This window comes from Tachypleus tridentatus, chromosome 10, assembly GCF_004210375.1.
Source record: "Tachypleus tridentatus isolate NWPU-2018 chromosome 10, ASM421037v1, whole genome shotgun sequence".
Lineage (NCBI taxonomy): Eukaryota > Metazoa > Arthropoda > Merostomata > Xiphosura > Limulidae > Tachypleus > Tachypleus tridentatus.
Genome location: NC_134834.1, coordinates 143,063,445 through 143,076,700, shown reverse-complemented (window position 1 = coordinate 143,076,700; position 13,256 = coordinate 143,063,445). Strand labels below are relative to the sequence as shown.

General features: G+C 31.8%; 1 protein-coding gene across 4 annotated transcripts in view; it reads right to left on the bottom strand.

Moving 5' to 3' along the window:
- LOC143230494 (uncharacterized) overlaps nucleotides 1-13,256 on the bottom strand; it is a 198,273-nt gene that overhangs the window by 117,712 nt on the left and 67,305 nt on the right. For 2 of the 4 annotated variants that reach the window (XM_076464169.1, XM_076464172.1), the window contains exons 1-2: nucleotides 7,993-8,127; nucleotides 760-965 (exon numbers count right to left, since the gene is read on the bottom strand). In XM_076464169.1, the coding sequence (XP_076320284.1) occupies nucleotides 760-814 (55 nt within the window). In that variant the 5' untranslated portion in view covers nucleotides 815-965; nucleotides 7,993-8,127. Of the gene's footprint in view, nucleotides 1-759; nucleotides 966-7,976; nucleotides 8,128-13,256 lie in introns of those variants that run through there. The other 2 variants (XM_076464170.1, XM_076464171.1) reach the window with 2 other exon arrangements.

Sequence of the window (13,256 nt, the reverse complement as noted above, 5' to 3'; positions counted from 1 at the left end):
AATTAGGTGTATACGCTCCCCACGCTTGGTATTGCCGATGCACAAAACTGTTGCTAATAAAAAGAACAGTTTCATAATCATAAATTAACTTACTATAATACTGCCTAAAAGAATTTAAGTAACGCTGGTAATGAGAACCCTCTTTTGTTTCTCTATATCTTTATATGTTTAACTGTGTGCCTATTTTTTCCCTTTTATTATTTGTTTTTATTGTTTTACATCTGACTGTGTTTCCAAGTGAATCCAGCTTAGTTTTTGAACTTAACGAATACCAGAGGACGTTCTAATAATCACTGTGCTTTGAGTATACGAGACATGTTTCACTCGTTCTTTCTGGTTCATTCTCTCTGTTAATGACTATCCTATTGTTTTATTTGACAAATCGAGTAGATGTAATGCGGAACATACGTTCTTTTTATGTCTATTATTCTTAATATATCAGAAGGTGAATTTTACTATAATCTTTACTCAGAAACAATTGGATAGTTTATTAGTTTCTCTTTGTACATATAACTTTTATTTGCGTCTTTCTGTCTGTCTTGTGAGTTTAGTTTATTTTGTGAAAAAAGTGAAACAGTTAAAGATCTACAAGTTGTCTTTATTCAGGTATTTTGGTAAACCGGATTTGGAGCTTATTACTTATGTTAGCTTTCTTTACTGCAGTTGGTGTGTTTTGAGACAAGCCTAATAAAACACAAAACAACTGATTAGTAGCATGTCACGCGATCACCATGAGGTTTGTATAATGAAAGTACTTACCCCCAGCCGAAGCTACTGCGACCACGTGAATCACACACAGCAACACAAGTATCATGGAGGCAACAACAGCACACGTGCACGTGCGTCTAGAGTAAAAGTGGACTGTCTCTTGAGCTCGAGGTGGCCTGAGAAGAGCCTTTAGCTTCTCACGTGGGCTCTCTTTATCGATCGCGGGAAAGTTCACTATTTTGAAGGTGCATGTGTACCTGGGAAAAAATTCACATTAAAAACTGTATGAACATCTATTGAACCTCACGAAACGTCTTAGTAAAAAGAGCACCTCAAAATAGTGCAATTACAAAATGTTAGAGGCAGATCGCTGTTCGTAAATTATTTGGGGATCGTTTCAAAAATTTTTTCGAATCATATTAAAAAAACCGCTTTTTAAAACACAATTATAGACTGAGCTCTTCAACTGTAAGTTTTAATAATGTTTGTTTCTTTATTTGAATTTCGCGCAAAGGTAGCTAGCCGTCCCTAATTTAGCACTGTAAGACTAAAGGGAAGAAAGCTAGTCATCACCATCCACCGCCAACTCTTGGGCTACTCTTTTACCAACGAATAGTGGGATTGACCGTCACATTATAACGCCCTCACGGCTGAAAGGGTGAGCATGTTTGGTGTGACACTGAAATGAACAATGTTATAGGTAATTTATGAAAAATTCATAACTTCTTATTGATGATCATTTTGTTTTTCAAATTACTCTTCTTCAACTTTTTAGCATAAATCTGTATAATTAGTACCCTTAAGTTGTTTAATATAAGTCTATATAATTAGTTCTGCAGCGGATTTACTTTTATACATTTATTTTAATACCTACGTTTGTTTCAGTTTAATGCATGTAACGTATGTTGTTAGATGTGTATTGCTCAAGTTCCTCCTGTTCTCTAAACTTATTGAAGATTTTCGAAATCAAAAATCAAAAATATATGTCTTGCAAAAACACTAGAGTGTCTTTGAATATTGTTAAACTTTCGAGATTTTCGCCTGATAAGTATATAGACCGATGCGCCCGAGAGACAGTAATATAATATTTTTGGCCTCTTTAGTCAGTATACTATAAGCCTCGGAAGGTATAATTGTGATACACACTTACTAAAAGGGAAAAATACAGATATTTGACAAGGGACATTTATAGATTTCGAATTAATTTCGGACGTTAGTATTTATACGAGAACATTACATATCTTTGTCGGTGAAAAGTCATTCTGTGAGCGGTGTGAGGCCAGCCAAGAAAAGACAGCTAGATAGCTTAAGCGAGGTGTAACAGTATCAAATCAGAAAAATATATATGTAAAAACTGCTCGTTTTTATATTATATTATATTATATTATATTATATTATATTATATTATATTATATTATATTATATTATATTATATTATATTATATTATATTATATTATATTATATTATATTATATTAATATAATAAATAATATAACATTATATATTCAAACATCTAAGCACGCCATTTACATTCCGACTCTCAGTTACACAACCCGTTTCAAACATGTGGACAACTTCCGGTCTGTTACCTCTTCTTTTCTTTGTGAACCTGACGATAACCGAAGAAGGTCGAAACGTTATTCGCTCCTCAAACGAGCCGTTTTTACATATATATTTTTCTCTACAAGTGGGTTTTCTCGACATCACTGAGTATCAACTTAGGATTAATTTGATCATCGTAGACCTGGACCATCGATAAAATATTCAGTTCTAGATCAGATAGAAGGCTCAATATAGTTTGTAAAACTCTTGTATATAAACCAATATTAGTAATAGCCGTTATTATAAATTATATTGCTGTTTTTATATAAAAATATATTTGTGTTAAGAAAGAAAACTGCATGTATAAATCTTGTTGTCAAACATTACAAATTTGAAACATATGGAACTTCAATTAACTTCTAAATTAAAATTAAAATTTCTAGCTATTTGAAACCATTATACGTAACTTACATAACATAATACATCAAACACTCGACCGAAATGAATCGTAATACGTAACAGACCTCTTTAACTGTTTAACATAAGTCTGTCTAATTTGTTCCCTTCAGTTGTTTAACATAAGTCTATCTTCAGTTTTTAATATAACTCTATATGATTAGTCCATTTAAATTGGTTAACATTGGTCTATCTATTTTGTTCCTTTCGGTTGCTTAACAGAAGTCTATCTAATCTGAAAACATTTCCATCTCTAACACTATCATCGATCAATAATATATTCCAAATAAAATAATAAAAAATAATAACAGAATTGAAAATAAACTAATCGTTTTAAAGAATTTTCATCTCGCTTTACCAAATGAATGCTCAACTAATAAAATGATCTCATGGTTGTAAATCATTTAAGTTTGACTTTCAAATTGATTTCTTTGCCAGTAAAATATTCCCACAATTTAAAGAAGTGTTACGAACAATTTAATTCCTGCTAATCATAAAAAAATCCTGTTAAAGTCAGATCAGTTCTTGCTCCACGTAAGAAGGCAATGTGAAATGTAGTTCAATCTCTGTTAAACATAAGAAAGTGTAATTAAATAAAGTTTAATTGATTCTAAACATAAGTAGGTGCGATTAAAGTCCATTGCATAAGAAACAGATTGGACAGAGAAATATTTAGACTACCTTAATAAAACGTACTGTTTTTGAAAGTCTGTAAAAAAACATCACTAGTTACTTTGTCTGACTTAACGATCCTGTACCGACTTCCTTTAGTTGATAGTTTCATGAAAGGCAGTGTATGTGATTCTCTTATGGCGAAAAATGAACAAAAACATCACACGTTACTTAGTCTAACTTAACAATTCTGTACCAAGTTTCTTTAGTTGACAGTTTCATGAAAGGCAGGGTATGTGATTGTCTGGTGGCGAAAAATGAAAACGGTTTATCAGTTGTTCCATTATTTCAACTTCACCACGTCAAAAAGATATTCAAATAACACCATTGAATATTACTTTATACGTTACTTCATTATTGTTACGTACTCAGGCTAACGGTATGTCTCTGTCTAAACTGTGCTAAAATATGTATAGGGTTTAATTGATTGCGAAAAGAATAAAAGGAGAATACTTAAATCTGTATTAATACAATATTGTATAAGAAGTAACGAACTACAATGAGTAAAACTGACTACTGGTGAAATCCTTACATAGAAAAACACGTATCTCTTGTATCTTCTAACGTGATGGTGAAATTGTCACTTAAAAACTACGTGTCACTTATATCCTCTGATGTGATGGTGAAATTCGTCTTCAAATGACACGTTATTTGTATTTTCCTACCTGAATGTGAAACTGCTTCTCAATGAATGTATGTTACCTGAGCCTCATGGTGAAGCTGTTACTTTAAGAACGCATGTTCCATGAACCTGATAATAAAACTGTTACCTAAAAATTCAAGAATGTCACACGAATCGTTTGTTTTAATGGTAAAACACTTACTTAAAATACTTGTCATCTAAATCTTATGATCTGACAGTGAAACAGTTTCTTAAAGAAAAAAGTGTTACCTGAACCTTCTGGTCTGAAGGTGAAACAGTTCTTTAAAGAACAAGAGCGTCACTTGAACCTTCTGGTTTGACAGTAAATCAGTTCTTTAAAAAACAAGAGTGGCACTTGAACCTTCTGGTCTGATGGTGAAACAGTTCTTTAAAGAACAAGAGTGTCACCTGAACCTTCTGATCTGACAGTAAATCAGTTCTTTTAAGAACAAGAGCGTCACCTGAACCTTCTGGTCTGACGGTGAAACAGTTCTTTAAAGAACAAGAGTGTCACCTGAACCTTCTGATCTGACAGTAAATCAGTTCTTTTAAGAACAAGAGCGTTACTTGAACCTTCTAATATGACAGTAAATCAGTTCTTTAAAGAACAAGAGCGTCACTTGAACCTTCTGGTATGACATAAATATCTCCATGCCATTCTTGTGTTTTGTAATTTTGTGCAATATATTTTTATGACTTGTAATAGTTTAATTTGTTGAGTAGCGCCCATAATACTGATTATAATATGTAATTTCCGTAAGATCGCTGACATTCAGTAGCAATGGAAAAAAAAATTAATTTAACCTTTGTTACGTACTACGATTTTAAATAACCTAAGACTGTGTTAAATTCTAATTTAGATTTAGAAGTTAATTAAATGTCGATATGTCTCAAATTTATGATATTTGTCAAGAAGATTGATACACACAGTTTTCTTTCTTAATAGAAATATAATTTAATGTACAAACAATAATACAATTTATAATAACAGTTATTACAAATAATGATTTATATATGTATAAGTCTTACAAACTTACAATTAATACTGAGTATTCTATATGATCTGAAACTTCCTTGACATCCTATCCAGAGCTCATGGTAAAGGAATTAATTTCGAGTTGATATAAGTACTATTCAGTTAAAGGGGAGCTAGCTAGCTCTTCACTGATCACACTTGAGTTTTTCACAATTGAAGTTATACAATATTATCCTAGGAATACTAACGTTCTCTGCTTCATTTTGGTAAAAGTGTTAATATCCATACCAGCCATCCTGAGATACATTTTTACTTCAAGTACGTTTCTCGTTATCACAAAATATGAACTCTGTTCAAGTTAGGAAAAGTTCTGTACTCAACGTAGAAAATTAACTCTGCCGTAGTTAAAACATAAATTCTACTATACTTTGTACAGGTAATCAATGCTGAGTGTGAACTCTGCCTGAGAAAGAGATTGAATCTTATATGTGATAGAATATAAACACTACTATGATAACCAATGGTAAAACTGCTTTGTTTTTTAATCGTAGAAGAAAAGTGATTACTAAAGTAATTGAGACAAGGTATGTCGTCGTATATATTGTATTCTAATACCTAGTGGCTGAAAACAAGCTGGAAATAACTATTTCTGGCTCAGGAAATCGAATAATTCTCTGTTATAAACAGCATTTCCACGCATGACATTGTATATAAATAAGTTAATAACCACTTGCTTTTGTGCCAATAAGAAGTGTGAAAATCGCGTTTATGCTTAAGGTTATAGGATGCAGTAAAGCAAAGATGATACCGGCTAAGCATTAATAGAAGGATGAAATGCTTTATTAGCATGATATTGGCAGACTACTCATGAAGTTCGTGTGACAGATGTCGTTGTAGTGCCGTTGTACTTAATGTAATATATCTGATCAATTATAAACTTTACTCGGAATTATTGCACATATGTTTGTTCCAAAACTTCGCGCAAAGCCAAAAAGGGTTCTTTGCGCATGTCTGGCTCTAATTTTCGACTGATAGACAGGAAAGGAGTCAACAAGAAAAAGCCACCCACTGTGATCTCTAGGACTACACTTTTATATAATTCAAAGTATGAATATGTTAAGAACTAGACAACACCTGATCCACATCGAATAATAACTGAGATAAAGGTCTTCATATGAATACATATATTCATGAATCCATAAAATATTAAATTTATTATATTTTTTGCTCAAAGTTTTATGATAGCAAAAAAATTCTTGATTACAATTATGACAGTTTTGTTCTCGATAGTTGGGAGAGTTTCGTAAGTCAATAACTTTTGTCAAACATACTCCATAATGATAATAGACTTTAGAGTATGTTTTATAAAGCCAGAAAATAAACTTATATTTTAGTATAAACAAACTTAGAATAAAGTAACAGCAATATTATTGTCTTAAAGCTCTTAAACAAGAGAAAATATTTAGTAATGAGTTCAGTTACAAAGGTAAAGATTTAAAGATTTTGTTATAAATAAGGATCATCAGGAAAATAATAAACTTAGGGTGAACAGGAGTCTTTACGAAAGTAATTATCTTGTGATAAACAAATACGAAGGTAACTTGTGGTCGTTAGGAAGGTAACGATCATGAAGAGAACAGTTCTCATTAACGAGATGTATATCTTGTTACGAACAGCAGTCGTTGAGAAGGTAAACAACGTGATGTAAAGTGATTGATAATAAGGTAAATAACCAGTGATGTACATTAGTCGATAATAAGGTAAATAACCAGTGATGTACATTAGTCGATAATAAGGTAAATAACCAGTCATATACAGTGGCCAATAGTAAGGTAAATAACAAGTGATGTTCAGTGGTTTATAATCAGGTAAATAACCAGTGATGTACATTAGCCGATAATAAGGTAAATAACAAGTGATGTACAGTGGTTTATAATCAGGTAAATAACCAGTGATGTACAATGTTTGATAATAAGATAAATAATAAGGTAAATAATAAGTGATGTACAGTGGTCGGTAATAAGGTAAATAACGTTTGATGTACTGTGGTTGATAATAATGTAAATAACAGTCATAAGATGTGTAAGATTGGTTACATAGATGTACGACAGATATAAAGAGAGATACGCGAGGAAGAAGAGAGAAGAATTAATGAGTTGAGAACTGCTTTATTTGTGTGACATATTTTTCGAATATTCACAGAATTATTTCATTTACTAACAAGTGCTCTACTTTTTCTTACCAAATAAATCTTTTCAATTTCACATCTGAACGTTTTTCACAGTTTATTCAGTAGGAGTTTCTGAAACAGATTTGTCTGTAATATTACTGGTAAAAGTGAGTGTAGAAAATTAGAGTTTATATAAACAAATGCTGTAAATATGAAAAACGGTTTGATTCCATTCAAATAAAGCTAATGAAATAAACAGTTCAACAAATAGCTAGAATAATATTGTACAGCAAAAGCAAAATCATTCTGAAATGATAGAACCGCAAAAAAACAACACAATCAAAACAAAAGCTAAATGATTCTCTCGTAAAAATAAATCATTTTTAATAACATACAACATGGAAACGTCACCTAAAACCTTATCAATAGCAAAAGTAGAACCTACGGCTTTTGAGAACGTGTAATATCAATCAGTCATCAAGTAATATTGTTAAACCAGTCTGGTATAAATATAAGGTTTCATAGATTTTACGTCCGTAAATGTCTATGCAAAATATTATAAATAGAAAATGAAAACTCTGGCAAAATCGAAAAAGAAAATAAACAATATCGACAGCCATTTAACACATCACGAAGACGAAAGGAAAACAGATCATAGAAAAATATTTAAGTTCTGATAAACACAATATCAGATACCTATTTAAACATTATCAAGTCTTTATTAACAAAAATGTTCTTAAGCACACAACGTCAAACATATAATTTATAAGACACTCATATAAATAATATTGATAAAAATTACACTTTACCAATAATGTATCTCACCAAGATCATTTGTTGCTCATGCAACTTGATAATTTACCCGACAGGAGCCCAAAAGCCTTCTTGAGAGGTCACTAAGTAATAGTGTGTTGTATGCCAGTCAGTCAGTATACACTAAAATGATGTCACATAAGGGACGCTTATAGTTGCAACGTTACGTCAGTAAAACGTGCGCAGTTGAGTATTATTATATGTTGGGTTTATTTCCCCGAAAGATGGTCAAAGACCGCCTGGAGGAGACAATATTTCTAACAAGTCGCACCAACTGTGCGGTAGCGTGTTGTCTGCCAGCCACTCAGAAGACACTAAAATGACGTCATATAAGCGACACTTAACGCTGGAAGTCTTAATGTCGTGACGTCAGTAAAACGTGCGCATGCCACGAATCACGAGAATAATTATACACTTGGTAAGGTACATAACATACAAACTTCTAAAGCAAGGCGAAAAAATCATTGTTATTCGTAATTTTAGGTTTTATTTATATTGAAACACAACACTTTCGGGACCATGTAGAAATTCATCTTGTTTCTTTAATACATCTGTGTGAACACGTACACAATCTCAATGTTAGAAACTATTATTCGAATTTAAACACGGACATTTTCAAAACTTTTATGTTCGTAAACACTATAGTGAATATTTATTACACTACAGCGTCACTGAACAATCCTTTAATAATGGCCTTCTAAAATCATTACCCAAAATGTATATATATATCACTGGAAAAAAACATTTTGACTTAATGTAGTCAGTTCACAGCGCTAAGTTTAAATATGTCGTCATTGGTGAGAAAAAAAAAAGACACTTACGAAGGCCGAAGAGGTTTTATCAGATCACAGAACATGATGTACAACGTATACGTACGTGTGTGATCTATATAATATTGTCGCATCAGTAGACTTAAAGTCTGCTTATTGTTCAAGAACAGTGAAGGATGAAGAAACATTTCGGCGGCTGGTTTCTCTTTAACTCTATGTAGCTGTCACTAAACCATCATGATAAGACATCGTAAACTACTTTGATTTTCCTCATTTTATTTTTATATAATGTCATAGTTCAGGAACTGCTTGTTTTCAAGTAGGGTTTACAGGAAAGACACGCACCAAATCAGATTGTATACAATTCAAGTGCGTAGCTGTGTTTTTATAGAAGAAAAGTTCGCTCCTACTTTTTACTGGCTTCTATAATTTTTCGAGACGGAGACGGATTACGAAAAAGTAAAACAGGAAGAAAAAATCAAGAGCGAAGGAAGCCCATTACTCACTTTCACAACTATATGTATAACGACTACATATATATATACTTGTATGATTACTTCTGCTAGACCGTTATGGAACTAATTATAACTGAATAGTAGGTGACTTTAGAAGCCGTGTGTGAAAACTTTGATTAAGATCTGCAAAAGAATAAACAAACTGGAAAAGAGAAATGTATTTCAAAGATTTCTGTGTTTATGGAACTTTCTGACTTCTAAACTGCTGCTTTAAAATGTTCAAAACATTTCTCGTACATCACAAGAATCCTGATTGTTGCTTAAGTAAAGTAAGGCGAACAAACTACAATAGTGAAAAGTCTTGATAGGTTTGTTCACTGATAACTTTGTAAGACCGAGAAAGAATAAAATGAAATATTTTGTCTATATAAAATGGACAAAACTCATAAAATGAGCTGTTGTCAAGTTTATTTTGTCACTTACGCTTTTACAACTGATGTTTCCATGAACAGCTGTTACCTAAGTGTCAACCTTCGTTTGACATATTTCGTTACTTCAAAATACACTGTAGTGTGTCATGTGGACGAAACATCTTGCAGAATACACTGTGTGTTACTAACAGGAATGATAGTTTAGTAATTTTCTGCTTTCTGTAACTCAAACTGTGATGATCCAAACTGTCACATATCTTCAATGGATGTGATCTACTGGAATCTTATTTCACATACCGAATTTAAAGATAATCCGTTATAAAATACACGAGATATAAACTCATTAATTTTGATATAGTTTTATCCTCTTTTGTTTTTTTCTTCTTTGCTCCAAAAGTACGGAAACTTTATTTGATAGGAAAACATACTTAACTTTTTTTTTAATTTGGTACATAAATATATCTTTACAATGTACAGTTAGGTATGAAATCTAGTCTAAATATAAACCACTTCTGAAAGTTATTCAACAAAAACCAATTAAATTTGACCAAAGTTATCAGTCTGGAATCTTTAATACAGCTTCAACTGTATTAGTCTTTTGTCATTCAGATTCAAAGCGATTGATTTAGGGCATTAAAACTGTAGGGTAAAAGAACGTGCAGATACATATGTATTGGTTAGGCCAAGCAAAATAGATTATCAGTTTCTACCTCAAATTTTCAAAAGTATCAATCACATGGTTGAACGGTTATTTTTCACTATTTATTGCTAAGCTTTGAGCTCAAATTTTAAATGTCACGAAATTCTCCTACTTAAAAAGCGTTTAGAGTCATGTGATATTAGCTTAAGCAATCAGAACAAATAATAGTGCTTGATACGGCTGTACCGAGTACTTGGGAGCGATGACAAGAATTAGCTTGTATCTGATAAATAGAAGTTTGTTACAAATAATACGGTCGCGATCCTAAGGCTAATGTTTATTACTATCTAGTGTTACTTCCTTTCTTGTTGTGGTTTGTTGGTGTGTCTTATCTACTGTTAACAAAAAACACAATCTGGCTAACTAATGAAGAAACATTTGCTGTAAAAACCTTATCAATACCACAAGCGTAGCCACCAGTTTGGCTGCAAATTTTGATTTCATTTCTTGAAGTCGCACGTTTAATCATTTCTTGGCCACACATTTTGTTCACACTTAAGGTGTTTATCCTAAGTGTCATCCTTTGCTTAGTATATTTTGTTAACTTTATACTTTCATAACTGACGTTTGAGACGGCCGTTATCCTAGGTTTCATCCTTTACTAGGTTTATTCTGTTACTGTTATATGTTCATAAGTGATGATTACCTGAACGACTGTTAAAATAACTGTCGTCCTTTTCTGGGAATATTTGTTACTGTTACGTTTGTATAACTATGACTTGCTTTGAAGATTGTTACCCTAAGTGTTAACGTGTTCTTGGTATATTATGTCACTGTTTCGTTTACATATCATAATATACCTTATGAATGTATAGGTAAACTTTAACAAAATTAATTCCTCAAACTATGGACGTCTATAGCATACCAGGTCTTTTCTATTGATTTTTGTACTTCTTTGTTCGAATCATTTCTCATGTGAAAAACTCATCCACATCAAATTTGGTTTTCCTTTCCACTTTTAAACAAAACTATTTTCATGTTTATTTACAAACTTGAAAAAAAATATTGAAAACTAGTTTAAGTTTCAAGGGTTAATAAACAATGTTTATCGGAATCAGGCAATGGGGAAACAATGATATCGCCAGAAATGATGATAATGCTATATTTCCACTAAGTGTCACCAGAGGTAAGGGAGGAATAAAGAATAACACCATAGTTCAATGAAGTGTCACCAGAGAGCGCATTGCTATAACAGGCCGAAGATAAAAAGAGCATTGCTAAGCGTGACATAATAGTTACACGTAGAATCAGAATGCGCAGCTATCTTAGGGAGGGGCTATGTCATAGCTTGATACCAATGTATTTGCTCTTATAGGCGAATGTTACTACTAATGCCATTAATGTCTAGATTTAATTCTGTTTCATTTTATAAGTAAAGCATTAAACACAATTTACACAGACTGACAGTCCTATAGGGTTGCATATAGGTTTAAAAACTCATGTTTTTGTTTTCATTGATACATTTATTTGTATTACATATGTTTTACAAAAGCATAAAGTGTTCTGAAAGATTGCATACAGGTTTCAACTTATAGTTATAATTTTCATTTGTATGTATATATTACACATGTTTTACAAAGGCTGATAGTGTTTTATAGGGCAATTCTAGATTTAGCTCCTATGTTTAAGCATGATTTTTACAATATGTTCTTTAAAGGACGCTTATTTAAATATCGTGCACTATTTTACATAAATGCTTGGACTTACACTAGTTTGTCTTTATTCTATCTATAAAACTATCGTTTTTATTGTTATTGACAAACTATGTTATTTCATTTATGTACTTTTACAGTGTTTCTCTGAGCTGAGGATGTTATTATTATAATACAATTTTTAAAACGATTATGCTACTTTAAGCAGACAATGTTCTATAGAATTTTAACACATCTGCTGCTTCGTTTCCATAAGCCAACAAGACAACTATTATGACATACTAGCGGTAATACCTGCTCTCTGGGCAGGTGTAACTGCTAGTTTCTGCAGAAAACTATTGAACCTGCAGCCTTTTCTGGAATTTCCAGACAGTCTTACAACAACGTACACTTACTTGACATTCACCAATGTTCAACATCCAAAAAATCAAATTTAGATTTAAAATGAGATGTCGTCACAGCATTACATCATAGAATACATTTCATTGAATTATTTCTTTCTAGACTTAGTTATCAATGAAAATACCTGTATTTCCAGCATTCATGAGATGTTCACTAAAAACAAATAATTTTTTGCATTTGATTTTTGATTGTTAATCTCACAAATGTGCAGTCTATTTGACTAATTCTCTCACTAACTTCATTGGCTCTTTAACTTAATCTTGTATCATTTAACTTTCTGATTTACTAAGTCACACTAATATATATATATTGTTGTATCATATACCTAGTAGTGTATGGAATGTTCGAGACTGCGGGTCGAAGTCGTTGGTAGGCATATGACAAAGCTCAGTTCTGAGTTGGCCAAATCTGTGATAATACATTGTCGTTATATATATACACAATATATTTAATATTGGAAATGAGTCGTTGAAACCATACATAATCATATATTTTCTACAGGCATTTTAATGTCCACCATACTTTAAGTAGAGGTTTTATATGTCATTGAAATTAAATTCAATAAATAATCAACATGTGAAATGTATGATATTCATGATTTCATTATAAAATACAATGTATGTACTTGAATTGTGACAAAGTTAGCTGTTTCTGAATGGTGTTGGTGAGCTTGGTTACAAGTTCAGAGTTATCCTAATTTTTGATATCTGCCTTCAACAAACAATCTAACTTTCACTCATATTTGGATAACATTTTAAATATAAATTCCCTTCCACCATTAATAATACGCCTGATTCAATTCCACTACAAGAAAAAAAATTGTAAGCCAACCTTTAAATGTAAGTTTATTGAAGAATATATTTCTC